Source organism: Octopus bimaculoides, chromosome 4 (genome assembly GCF_046866305.1).
Source record: "Octopus bimaculoides isolate indiv1 chromosome 4, ASM4686630v1, whole genome shotgun sequence".
Lineage (NCBI taxonomy): Eukaryota > Metazoa > Mollusca > Cephalopoda > Octopoda > Octopodidae > Octopus > Octopus bimaculoides.
Genome location: NC_142931.1, coordinates 101,607,546 through 101,622,206, shown reverse-complemented (window position 1 = coordinate 101,622,206; position 14,661 = coordinate 101,607,546). Strand labels below are relative to the sequence as shown.

The following is a 14,661-nucleotide window of genomic DNA, read 5'->3' as shown; positions in this document are numbered from 1 at the left end:
CTGGATAACTCGGCATTTATGGCTGACTGTGATGTCGTGGCTCTCGTGTTTGGCACCAGCTGTTGCTTCATAGGTAAAACATTACTTAAGGAAAAACACATTATTTCTTCAGCTCATTATTATTTCATACACTTCTTTGATTTTTATTTATTATTATTATTATTGGATGAGAGAGTAGTGCATGCCATTAAAGTGATGCTGGAGTACAAATATACAAAGCCCAATATACAATTCATGGCTACCTCTCTGATAAGGGTACACTGGGCACATGCACCAAAACTATATGTATGCAACATAGTGATTTCATATCAAGATAAACAGCACATGGCCTTGCAGGTGGAGTCCAGTTAGAATTTTCTTCAGACTGAGTAACCCTTTCTGCTCAAAAGATTCCTGAATAAGGCTTGTTGAAGGATGATGAACAAAACACCCATGTTTCCAGAGGTGAATTATTCAAACCCCAAAGAATTCCTCTCAACACATGGCTATGATGCTCTCCCACTACTTCTGTTCATTATCAGAGATGCACATATCACAAGCCACTGAAGGACATGCTCAACTGGTTAAGGTCAAGCAACTGACAAGCAAATCTGTGGTATTGAGCAGAATATTTGTTGTAACCCATTTTTCACACCAAGACAAAACACGTACATGGTAACACTTCCAACCAGTTAAGATCAGAAGCTATGAGAGCCACTTGTCAGGTACTGCATCAAGCTATTTATTATTATTATTATTATTATTATTATTATTATTATTATTATTATTATTATTATTATTATTACTGATAAACTGGTAAAAGTAATGAACTAGCAGAATAATTAGAATACTGGAATAAATGCTTTGCAATATATCTTCCTGCTGGGGTTCAACTTTGATTTCCTTCCCTCCAGGGTCAATAAAATGCTTGACTTGTAACTTGCACTATTTTGCCATTGTTGTAGCTTATCAATATCACACACTTGTGATTACTTCCAAAATGAAATTGAATCAGCTAACCTGAAATATATACAAAGAGTGTATGAACTATACACTAATTTGCAAAGGTGCTGTATAAGTAGAATAAATTCAAATTATGCAATGGGACTTGTTTGAATTTGCTCTGCTTCCGGTGTGCCTTTGCAAACCAACGAATACTTTATACATTATCTGTAAATACTTCAGACTAGCCAATACAATTTCATTTTGAAAGTGACATGAGTATGTGACATTGACATGCCAGAACAATGAAGCATGTGTCTGTTGCTTTCAAAGCTACTTCAGGGATAATATTTTGTTTTTTAGCATAATATGTCAATGAAGGGGTTTTTTCCCTAGACAAAAATAGAAGCTTCTGGCAATTTCAACTACACACATACATTTAGTATGTTATATTAATAGAGCTTATACATTTGTGTGTGTGTAATATTCTTATACTTTTTCACTTGTTCCAGTCATTTGACTGCGGCCATGCTGGAGCACTGCCTTAAAGGGCTTTTAGTCAAAGGAATCGATTCCAGGATTTATTCTTTGTAAGACAAGTACTTATTTAAACCAAAAGAAAAACTTACAAGCTAGATGTGGTCCGAGCCATCTAGACGACCAGCAATGATCCAGTCAACCCATGCCAGCATGAAAAGCAGACTTAAATCAATGATGTGTGTGTGTGTGTGTGTGTGTGTGTGCACATGCATGTGTGTGAACGTGTATGTGTCAACTGATGAATAATAAAGGATATTGCATTCTGAGAGCTGGGCATAACTTTTTGGTTGGCATGAATATCACATGAGTAAGTAGGAAGCTTTCCAAGAAGTGGTCTGATAAACAAAACAAAAACAAACATATAGAATCAAGTCAATTATAATATCAACTGTTAAATAATTATCAAAATCTACACAGAATATATTAATAAATTAATATTAATTAGAAGTCCCTGTGGAATTTCCACAGTTTCTTTGAAAGTAGTAAGATGGCTGGAAGTTTATAGAGAACCATGAACTATGTAATCTCTTTTGAAATTGTATTTGGTTTGAAACAACCGATATTTAAAATCAATGGTTCCCTTGGCACTCAGTCTGTATTTCTGGCATCCCACTCCAACTCACCACCACAAACATAGACTACTTCGTGCATCAAATTCAAAACAACTGTATTTCACAAATAAAACTAAATCTAATTAACCCGTTATTTTGGTTTTACATCATCGCCCTCTTTTGACCACCACATTTATCACTTCACTTTTCTTCAGCACCCACCTGGATCATTCCATCGCCCCCCCCCCCCATCACCACGAGAGGGACAGTATCACCAACTTTGGGAACTACTGCTTTAGATGATATAGAAATCCACACAGGTGGAAACAACATCACTAAAAGTTACATATACTGATCACACCTGCCCTGAGTGTTGTTGTCTATTATATTTTGGCTTTATGTTAAGAAGCAAGTACATATATGTATATATGTGCATTTATACGAACATACAGACACACACACGTTTATTACAAAAAAAAAAAATCTACTCGAGTATTGCCCTACAGAATTCTTTGAGTACTACTTGACTGTCTCTTACTTTTGCTTCCTTGTTATACAAACACACACACACACACACACACACACACACACACACACACACACACACAATTTTATACTTCATATAAGCCATGTGTGTGCATGTATACAGGATGTTATTTACTGATATAATAAACATATCTGTCCACTTTACCCAACATATATTGTGATCGATAATGGCTTGCACTATGTGTAATACACAACTGTATGTATTTCAAGAACTTTGCATTATGATATAAACACACACACACACACACACACACACACATTGTGAAGGTAGTTATGCTAAATCCCAGGTGTTTTCTCTTGAAGTACATCAGCTTATTCCATTATTACAATCCAGTATGTAGTCTTAGTTGCTGCCATATGTTAGTTCAAAATACATATTAAAATTGAGAATTGTGGAAAATTTATTTGCAGAGTTATTGCATAACAAAACTGGAATAGGAATTAAAAATGTTTTATATACATAAAATGTTTTATATATTGTGGGATTGTGGGGGTAGTAAAGAAGGGAAATGAGAAAAAAAGAAGGAAATAATTAGGGATCAGATAGGAATGCAGTTCTATGGGAAGGAGTTAAGAAGGGAGGAAAAGGCAGGGAGTTGTGGGTGTATAAAGGAGGGTATCTGTGTAAGGAAATGAGTATAGAGATGGGTGTTTGAATGGTGTGGGGTACAGATGGTTGGCTGAAGGTGAGGGGAAAGTGAATGTGATAAAGGTGAGAGGGAGGTGTGGAAGCAAAAAATTAGGTAAACAGGGGAGAAAATGCTGTAGTAGACGAAACAAAACATTAAAGTAGGTATTCATTGAGTATTTATATATCTACATAAAACTGTCTGTCTATCTACACAATATAAACAATATACCAGTAAGACAACAGGAAAAATAAACCCTATATCAATGATACAAACCATACGAATCTGTTTTCTCCATTCGAGTTTCCAGTAGATGTTCCAATATTTTTTCGGGTGTTCCAGCCATGACAGAATATCTGAAATAAAGGAAATGCCATGTGAGTTTCTCATATGTTTTATATTATTGTTGTTGTTTAACTCCTGGTCTATGATCAAAGGTCTTCTAGCTGTGACCATCCTGTCATCAGTGGATTACATGGAAATTTGGTTGCTATTTCTAGCAGGTTGGATGGTTGCAGACAGGTCAGCTTTTGGCCAGATTTGAACCAACTGTGACCAAGCCATTTTTTATTCAGATCTTGTTCTTCATTTTTATAATGACCACTTCCACATACAGAAATCACACCACAACTACTACCACACTGATCACCACCACATCACAACAATCCCCCTTCAACTACTTATCACCACCACCACCACCAACATCATCATCACTACTTACTTATAGTGTGACTGTATCGATCCATCTTGTGCCTGTATGTTAGTTGGCATTTTCTCCAACACCAACACATCTTGACCATGTTCATTTAAGCGGACTGTGTTAGCTTCAACATCCTGGGAACAAAAGACAAACAACATCATGCTTTATATATATTTATATATATATATATATATATATATATATATATATATATATATATATATATATATATATATATATGTATGGTAATGCAAACAAGACGAATAGAACTTAAAATATGTGTATATGTATATATTTATCAATATTTAGCAGAAAAACAGAGGAACTCAAGAGCCGAGAGTTTTGTGTGTTGGCACTTATCAAATTAATGCTGTGTGTGTGTGTGTGTGTGTGTGTGTGTGTGTGTGTGTGTGTGTGAGAGAGAGAGAGAGAGAGAGAGAGAGAGAGAGAGAGAGAGAGAGAAAGAGAGAGAGAGAGAGAAAGAGAGAGAGAGAGAGAGAGAGAGAGAGAGAGAGAGAGAGAGAGAGAGAGAGGGAAAGAAGTAAAATTTGGAGGAACTCTCCCTGGGGTGATTGATTTCATGAGGGTGGATTTGGTAGACAAACTATACTAAGTCCACAGAGTGTGTCAATGGCATATATACATTAAATACAATACTTAAATGACTATATATATATATATATATATATATATATATATATATACTTGAGTGTGTATAGAAGAATATAATATTCAAACAAATTCCAACTTCATCTGATTTTCACGTTTTATTTACAATTTCATAATAATATAATACAAGATAATATAACATAATGAAATGATAGAAAATTAAATGTCCATTCTGCTTGAACTAGTACTTTCATGCATTAAACTATGCAATCTTCAGGTTCATGTAGTAGCGGTGACAGTTATGCTTTACAATTTACAATTGTGGTGAGATGGGTAAACTGTGTGCCTTGAATACATTTGTATAGGCTCCAGAATGTTATTTTTTGCAAACTGTAATCTGACCAATCAGTGTATGGCTTTACTAAATTACTTAAGTTGATTGGTGTTTGGTTTAGGTGTCACTACCACCACCACCACGAACAACAACAACAACAATAATAAAGGAGATGATAATGATGATGATGGTAATTGAAATGTAAAAATGCCTAGGAAATGGTGTTTACAGCATTTTAAAAAATAGCCTAACAATTACTGCTTTGGCCAGGGTCAAAATACAGGTCTCTTGACATATTCAACAAACCATGATGCCTAAACCAAACACCAATCAACTTAAGTAATTTAGTAAAATCACACTGATTGATCAGAATACAGTTTGCAAACAATAACATTCTGGAGCCTATACAAATGTATTCAAAACGCATAGTTTACCCATCTCGCCACAGTTGTAAATTGTGAAAAAACATAAGTGGTACCACTACTATATGAACCTGAAGATTGCATAGTTTAATGCATGAAAGTACTAGTTCAATCAGAATGGACATTTAATATTCTATCATTTCATTGTATTATATTATATTATTATAAGATTGTAGATAAAGCGTGAAAATCAGTCACAGTTGGAATTTCTTTGTGTAATATATATATATATATATATATATATATATATATATATATATATATATATACACAACAGAGTAAAGTTGGGTGTTACTGCACAAGTAAAAATATTAGGAAAAGAATCTGAAAATGCAGGAATCTTTTAAAAGTACTTATTAACTTAACCAGTTTTACATATTTAAAAAGATTTCCAAAAGTAAAGTGTGAGGTTTTGTGTATCATTTATGGTGTCAGAAATTAGTTTACAAGAATGTATTCGAATCAAGACTCCTGCATTTTCAGATTCTTTTCCTTATATATATATATATATATATATATATATATATACATAGTTTACAGTTCCGTTAAGGTAGGATCTACAAAAAGTATGTCATCTAATGAGAGATAAACACCATTTACTGTACACTGTAAAAGCTACTAATAGTTTCTTGCCTTTGAGACACATAGTTAGGCAGATTTTTATAATGTGTGTGCGCGTATGTGTGTGTGTGTGTGTAACAAGGAAGCAAGAGTAAGAGATAATCAAGTTATACATACTCGAAGAATTCTGTTAAAGTCATCTTTATCAACCCGTAGAAAATGACAGTTATCTTCACACAGGAATATTGTGGCAGACCTGGAATATCAAAATATAGGAATTGTTGTTGGTTTGTGTATTATAGAATACATAACACAGTGGCAATGGGTAATTAGTGACATACAGTGCAGAAGCATATAGTATATGAATGTTACTTACTAAGTAGAGTTATCAGTTGTAAAACTCTATAGTATAGTATTAACAAATATACTAGTGACAGAGGAAGTATTAATACAGAGAGGTAATATGTATCCCCATTTAAATGTGGAAGAAACTATACTGTGGCAGTTGCCAAGAGAGAAACTTTCACGTTGGCTTTTTGGTGCAAAATGCACTCTCGTTTACATTACTAGCAGTGAGATAAATCCCTGCCACCTCCAGTGCCAACACTACCAGGTCATGTGATTTTAGTCTTCTATTTCTATAATATTAACATTATAGGCATAAGTGTGGTTGTGTGGTAAGAAGCTTGCTTTCAAACCACATAGTTCCAGGTTCAGTCTTACTGCATGACATAATGGGCAAGTGTCTTCTACTATTGCCTCAGGCTCACCAAAGTCTTGTGAGTGGATTTGGTAGACAGAAACTGAAAGAAGCCCGTCATATATATATATATATATATATATATATATATATATATATATATATATATATATATATATGTATGTATGTATGTACGTATGTATATCTATGCATGTGTGTCTTTGTGTCTGTATTTGTGCTCACCACTGCTTGACAACTTGTGTTGGTGTGTTTATGTCCCTATAACTTAATGGTTCGACAAAAGAGACTAAGACCGTTAGAATAAGTACTAGGCTTAAAAATAAGTGCTGGAGTCGATTTGTTTGACTAAAACCCTTTGAAGGTGGTGCCGCAGCATGGCTGCAGTCAAATGACTGAAACAAGTAAAAGATATATTACAGAAGTGTACAGTGGGGCCTATTGTGGAATTATAGAGTATAAAATGGTGTCAGTTGTTAAGTGTGACGGCGTATGGCTTAGTGGTTGGGGTGTCAGGCATGTGATCATAAGGTTGTGGGTTCATTTCCTGAACTGAATGGTATGTTGTAAGCTTCAGCAAGGTATTTCAACCCTTGCTGCTTCATGCTACTCAACTGTAAATAACTATCAGTCAACAACTGATATAGACTTCTCTTCCTTTGGTAGTCACATCTTCTATGTTTCTGTTGTGTCGACACTCCCAAGCGAAGAAGTAGGATCGCCCAAGACATATAAATAGAGGTAGTCTGGCCATGGTAGGAGTTGAGTAGCTGACGAGTGACTGTTGAGTAGTAGTCGAGTAGAGATCATCCGAAGGTGCTAGATAGCAGTAGCTTGAGACATAACAGTTTCACTGGATGAAGGGGGGTCAAAAGAGTGTCTACATCTGCTCACATCTACATAAACACCTAAAACAATTAACATAGTAACTGCTACCTGGTCACACTTTCTTGTGTGTAATAGTTATGAGTTGCTTTTGTAGTTGTTAAATAGTATTGTATATCATAGATCTCTACAATGCAGTGTCTATTGTTAATTGGTGTTATCAGCAGTAAAACATTTATCAAACAAAGCTGGCTTAGTAACTTCTGAGTAGCACAGAGCAATATGATATATGGTAGGGTTAATATTAAAAAATTAGAGAAGTATAGAACAGGATAGAAAGAGGGTATTGTATTCTTTTTATTTGTTTTCATTTTCTTTTTGCTCTTTAACTATTTTTTTAATTGAAAAATATACTTTATTTATTTTAAAAAGATGAAAAAAAGAAGAAAAAAGGGGAGGGGCAAAGCAATGGAAGATGATGAGCCACATATTCCAGAACAAGTGGAGTACTCAGTTCCACCTTGCAGTAATGAGTGCGATGGAGTTGCCACAGAGAATAGCCAGTGACACAGCAGTAATCACATCATCTTGCGAGGCTCAATTCTCCAATGGGTCACTGCTATCTCTATTTTGCAGAGGGAATTGGTAATATGGAGTCCTAGAGAGTATGTAGTTGTCCAAGTTGATTGGTTGGTGCCAGACAACTCTTTGAAAGTTTACCAATTCATGCCCAAGAAAAAGCTGAAGTCAAGAAACTAAATTCTCAAACAGCTTATTTAACCCAGATGTAAGCATGTAACACAGGGTATAGGAAAATCTAACAAGTATGAACACAGGATGTGGTTTTGTTTGTTTTCCACATGATCCATTGCACTTCTACCCATTGTATGACATATTACCTACAATTAAGTGATGTATACAATATCCAGATAGCATACTGAAAGGATGTCAAATTTTGAGGAAAGTATCAAAATAAAAATTATTTTGAGTTTACACTTTCTTGGACTATTAACTTCAACTTTAGAGATGTAAACTATTTAATATTTATACCTACAACTAAGGTGGCATGCTGGCAGAATCATTACAGTGCCAGGTAAAAGGCTTAGTGACTTTGCCTTTTGGGTCAATAAAATAAGTACCAATTGAACACCAGGGTTGATGTATTTGATTTGTCTCCTCCTCCAAAATTGCTTGTCTTGTGCCAAAATGTGAAATCAATATTTATACCCACAAATATATTTTCATCAGTTTGGTCTCTATTCATCACTAAGTGTTTTATTCCTGATGCTGATAAAGTAGTCATCATTGAGCAGTATTATTGTCATTATCATCTTCATCATTTTATGTCTGCTTTTCATGTTGGCATGGAATGGACAGGGTGTCAGGGACCAAATCATCTTGGGAAACAATGACTTTCAACCATTACTGAGAGTCACTGCATCATTCATTCATTTGTATGTATATACATACATAAATATATATCAAGGTTTGTTATTATGTTCAGTTATAATAAAAACATTTTTACTTTAATCTGAAGGGTTACTCTATACTTTTGTAGAGTATAAATTCAGGATTCTTAAACAAGAATATTATTGATAGTGACTTCGAAGTTTCAGCCAGCTAAGCCATCATCAGATTGCAGCCTGACAATGTCTTACCTGGCCAAAACTTTGAAGTCACTTTCAATAATATTCTTGTTTAAAAACAAATGAATGAATGAATGAATGAAAGCATACATACATACATACATACATACATACACACACACACACACACACACACACACACACACACACACTCACACATACATACAAGGTGTTGTCAAAAAGGTATCCAACCATGATTTCTTTGGCACAAAATAATAATGCGAGAGCAAAATCTGCATGGGTATTAGGTGGCTGCATCCTTCCTGAGCATGCGTAAACATTTTTGTGTCTGTAGGGTGCACCATTCACCTGCAGTGATGCATTGAGTACAAATGTGAAGAGTGTGCTGTGTAATTTTTGTTTGAGTAAAGATGACCGAGTGCATTGGGCAAAGATACTGTATCAAATTCTGCCAAGATCTTAGTGATAGGCAAGCCCCAACTATTGAGAAGATTCAAAAGGCTTTTGGAAATGATATTATGGGAAAAACACAAATAAAGGAGTGATACAACCAGTTCAAAGATGGCCGCACTTCAGTGGACAGTAAGCCATGAATATGCACCACAAGGTCAGACAATTAACAAAGAATATTCCCTGGGGGTTCTTCATTGGTTTTGTGAAGCTGTGTGGGGAAAACAACCCGACCTGTGGGCAGCTAAGAACTGGCAACTCCACCTGCTCATTCTGCCCACATCATCCAAGTATTCCTCGTCAAGCAAAAGACACCACTTGTTCATCAGGCTTCCTACGGCCCAGATTTGGCTCTGTGTGACTTTTGGTTATTCCCACAGCTCAAGAAAACACTCTAAGGGAGAAAATGTGAGTCAACAGATAACACAAAGAAAAAGTTGACAGTGCAGCTCTACAGCATCCCAAAAAGTGATTTCCAGAAATGTTTCCAGCAGTGACAGGAATGCTAGCAGTAGTGTGTAGACACTTAAGGTGAATACTTTGAAGGAGACTCAATCAAACTGGTAAGTTTCTGTGAGCTGGCAGAAACATTAGCACGGTGGGCGAAATGCTTAGTGGTGTTTTGTCTGTCTTTATGTTCTGACTTCAAATTCTGCTGAGGTCGACTTTGCCTTTCATCCTTTCGGGGTCGATAAATTAAGTACCAGTTATGTACTGTGGTCAATCTAATCGACTGGCCCCCTCTCCTCAAAATTTCAGGCCTTGTGCCTAGAGTAGAAAAGAATATTACTTGTTTTTTTTGGCCAAAAGTTGAATACTTTTTGGCTACACCTTGTACGTACACACACACACACACACACACACACACACACACACACACACACACACACACACACAGAATTATTGTGTAAGGTTGAGTTTAATGGTTTTCAGTGTAAGCACGTGGAAGAGAGAAACAAAACAGATAATGGAATTAATAGACATATGTTCCAGAATGAATGAATAACTGAATAAATGAATGGATGGTTGGATCGTCATCATCAGCGTCAATTAATGTCTGTTGTCCATGCTGGCATGAGTTGGATGGTTTGACCAGGGCTGGTAAGCTGAAGGGCTGCACTAGACTCCAGCCTGATTGGCATGGTTTCTATGGCTGGATGCTCTTCTTAATACCAACCACTCTGAGAATGTAATGAATGCTTTTACATGCCACTGGCACAGGTACCAGTTGCAGGACCCCAGTATCTGCCATGACTATGATTTCACTTGGCTTGATGGGTCTTCTGCTCAAACACAGCATATTGCCAAAGGTCTCAGTCATTTGTCATTCCTTCCATGCTTTTTATGTGCCACTGGCATGGGTGCTAGTTATGTGACATCAGCATTGGCCACATTGCCTCCATGAGGCTCAATGTGCCAAAGGTGCTTTTACATGCCACTGGCATGGGTGCCAGTAACACCGGCATTGGTCATGACTACAATTTCACATGGCTTGATGGGTCTTCTCAAGCATGGCATATTGCAAAAGGTCTCGGTCATTAGTCATTGTCTCTGTGAGGCCCAACATTTGAAGATCATGCTTTGCCACCTCGTCCCATGTCTTCCTTGGTCTACCTCCTCCACAGTTAGAGATCAGCACTTCTTTACACAGCTGTCCTCATCCATATGTTGTATGGATATATATATATATATCCATGAGAGCTGTGCGAGCCATGTACAGAGATGCTGCCAGTAAGGTGAGGGTTGGAAATGAGTACAGCAATGAATTCCGGGTAGAGGTAGGGGTCCACCAAGGTTCCGTCCTCAGCCCCCTATTATTTACCATAGTCCTCCAGGCAATCACAGAGGAGTTCAAGACAGGTTGCCCCTGGGAGCTCCTCTATGCTGATGACCTTGCCCTAATTGCGGAGTCACTATCAGAACTAGAGGAGAAGTTTCAGGTGTGGAAGCAAGGTCTAGAATTGAAGGGCCTTAGAGTCAACCTAGCTAAAACCAAAATCCTAATAAGTAGGAAGGTAGATAAAACACAAACCCCTTCAGGTAGATGGCCCTGCTCAGTATGTAGAAAAGGAGTAGGTAGTAACTCTATAAGATGTACCCGGTGCAAGCTATGGACACATAAGAGGTGCAGCAACATCAAAGGCAGGTTAACTAGCAAGTTAGTTTTTGTTTGTGGCAGATGTTCAGGTGCAATAAAGACTGCAAACAAACAGGAAACAACTTCTATCTCATTCCAGGGTGAAAAACTAGAGGTAGTCGATAGCTTCCGCTATCTGGGCGACCAAGTTAGTAGTGGGGGTGGGTGCGCTGAAAGTGTAGCTGCTAGAATAAGAATAGCCTGGGCAAAGTTTAGAGAGCTCTTACCCCTGCTGGCGACAAAGGGACTCTCACTCAGAGTAAAAGGCAGACTGTATGACGCATGCGTACGAACAACCATGCTACATGGCAGTGAAACATGGGCTGTAACTGCTGAGGACATACGTAAGCTCGCAAGGAATGAAGCCAGTATGCTCCGTTGGATGTGTAATGTCAATGTGAATACCCGTCAGAGGGTAAGTATCTTGAGAGAAAAGCTGAACATTAGAAGCATCAGTTGTGGCGTGCAAGAGAGACGATTGCGCTGGTATGGACATGTGGTGAGAATGGAGGAGGATAGCTGCCTGAAAAAGTGCCACACCCTAACAGTTGAGGGAACCCGTGGAAGAGGTAGGCCCAGGAAGACCTGGGCTGAGGTGGTGAGGCAAGACCTTCGTACATTGGGCCTCACCGAGGCGATGACTACGGACCGAGACCTTTGGAAATGGGCTGTGCGTGAGAAGACCCGGCAAGCCAAGTAAGATCGTTGCCAGTGCCCCTGGACTGGTTCTTGTGCGGGTGGCACATGAGATGCACCATTTTGAGCGTGGCCGTTGCCAGTACCGCCTGACTGGCTCCTGTAGGATTTTCGAGCGAGATCGTTGCCAGTGCCCCTGGACTGGCTTGTGCGGGTGGCACATAAAAGACACCATTTCGAGCGTGGCCGTTTTCGTGCGGGTGACACGTAAAAGCACCCACTACACTCTCTGAGTGGTTGGCGTTAGGAAGGGCATCCAGCTGTAGAAACTCTGCCAAATCAGACTGGAGCCTGGTGTTGCCATCCGGTTTCACCAGTCCTCAGTCAAATCGTCCAACCCATGCTAGCATGGAAAGCGGACGTTAAACGATGATGATGATGATATATATATATATATATATAGCAAAGCACAAATTAGGGAACACAGCTTCATTTTTACAGCAGATCACTAATAAATAAGAGATGCAAAAAGGAATACAGTGAAAAAAGTTTTAAATATAACCATTAACAGATATGATTTTGTAACAATATGTCATATACAACTATCATGTAAAAAAACTGAATTCTTATTCAAGTGTATAAGTAACTGAAAGTACAAGACTGCCCTCGAAATGAGATGCCAGTTCATCATGGAGTTGACCACCAACATGAAATGACTTAAAATGAAGTGTCTTACTCAAGGATACAATTGCTATCTTGATCAGAAATCCAACCCATGGCCTTTCACTTGTCAGTCTAATACTCAAGCCACAAGGCTACATGATGCAATAAAACAATATAAACAATAATTTTGTGCAAGTTTGTGGTGATGACCTACCATGGTATCAGTGAGAGACAGCATGCATAGGAAAGCAATTATGAGGATGATGATGATGATTATGTTGACAATGATAGTGATGGCATGCAGGGTACTGGTTATGATGAAGATGCTGATGACAATGGTGATCTTGATAACGGTGATGGTGATGATAATCTTGATGATGATGGTGATGAAAATGATGACGACGACAAAGGTGTTGACGATGACAATGGTAATGATGATGACGACGATGTAGTTGCTGCTGCTGTTGCTGAAGTGGGGAGTTATTGTGGTACTTGATATTAATAATGATGATGGTGGTGGTGGTGATTGTCTGCAATTATAAGAATAATAAAATGATGATGATGATGATGATGATGATGCTGTTGGTGAAGGTGATGATAATGAAGCGGGGAGTTGAAGAAGCTGATATTAATTATGGTGGTGGTGGTATCCACAAACATAGTGATGACAAAATGATGATGATGGTGAGAATGGCTGCTGAGGATATGATCATGGTCATATTAATAATTATATACATATATCTTACCTAGGAGCATCATTAACTAAAGCCAGCTTCCCAAAGTCGTCACCTTCCTGTAACTGGCACACTGTTCCCTGAAAAAAAAAAGAAAAGGGAACACAAGGCATTAACAGGATACTTTCATAAAACTTTGGAATTCTCATTGAAAATATTTCAACTGATGAGAAAGAATGTCCTCTCTCCCCAGCCATATATTATTATTATTATTATTATTATTATTATTATTATTATTACTATCATTATTGTTATTAAGATGGTGAACTGGTACAATCATTAGCATGCAGGGCATTTCATCCGTCTTTACATTCTGGGGTCAAACTCCGCCAAGGTTGACTTTGCCTCTCATCCTTTTCGGGTTAATAAAATAAGTACCAGTTGAAAACTGAGGTCAATGTAATTGATTTATCCCTTCCCCTGAAATTGCTGGCCTTGTGCTAAAATTTGAAATCATTATTATCATTATTAAGGCAGTGAGTTGGCAGAATTTTTACCACACAGGACAAAACACCCAGTGGAATTTTGTTTAGCTCTTTATGTTCTAAGTTCAAATTCCAATGAGGTTGACTTAGCCTTTCATCCCTTCAGGGCCAATGAAATATGTACCAGTTAAGCATTGGGGGAGATATACTTAACTATCCCGTCCCCTCAAACCTCAGGCCTAGTGCCTATAGTAGAAAGGGTTATTATTATTGTTATTATTATTATTATTATTATTGAGTGAGAGAGCAGTGCATGCCATCAAAGTGACACTGGGGTAAAATATACGAAGCCCAGTATACACATCATGACTACCCGTCTGATAAGAGTACACCAGGCACATGCATCACAACCATATGCGCGCGACATGGTGATCTCATATCAAGATAAACAGTGCATGACCTTGCAGGTGGGACCCAGTTAGAATTTTCTTCAGGTCAAGTAGCCCATCCCACTCAAAAGGTCCCTGAATAAGGTTTGTTTAAGGATGTTGAATCAATCCATCTTAATGTAGTGTGTTGAATTCAATTCAGTTTGTTGGAGACCAAACCATCTTTATCGAGTGTATTCAGTCCAATCCTACTAGCATTACTTA

At 37.6% G+C, this 14,661-nt stretch overlaps 1 protein-coding gene across 1 annotated transcript in view; it reads right to left on the bottom strand.

Annotated features, from left to right (window-relative positions):
- Window positions 1-14,661, bottom strand: part of LOC106867327 (rap guanine nucleotide exchange factor 4) — an 828,140-nt gene that overhangs the window by 46,434 nt on the left and 767,045 nt on the right. Inside the window, exons 11-16 of the mRNA XM_089350109.1 lie at window positions 13,596-13,663; window positions 5,991-6,069; window positions 3,909-4,021; window positions 3,464-3,543; window positions 1,718-1,796; window positions 1-73 (exon numbers count right to left, since the gene is read on the bottom strand). The exon at window positions 1-73 is cut by the window's left edge and continues 72 nt beyond it. Coding sequence (XP_089206235.1) covers window positions 1-73; window positions 1,718-1,796; window positions 3,464-3,543; window positions 3,909-4,021; window positions 5,991-6,069; window positions 13,596-13,663 — 492 coding nt within the window. The remainder of the gene's footprint in view (window positions 74-1,717; window positions 1,797-3,463; window positions 3,544-3,908; window positions 4,022-5,990; window positions 6,070-13,595; window positions 13,664-14,661) is intronic.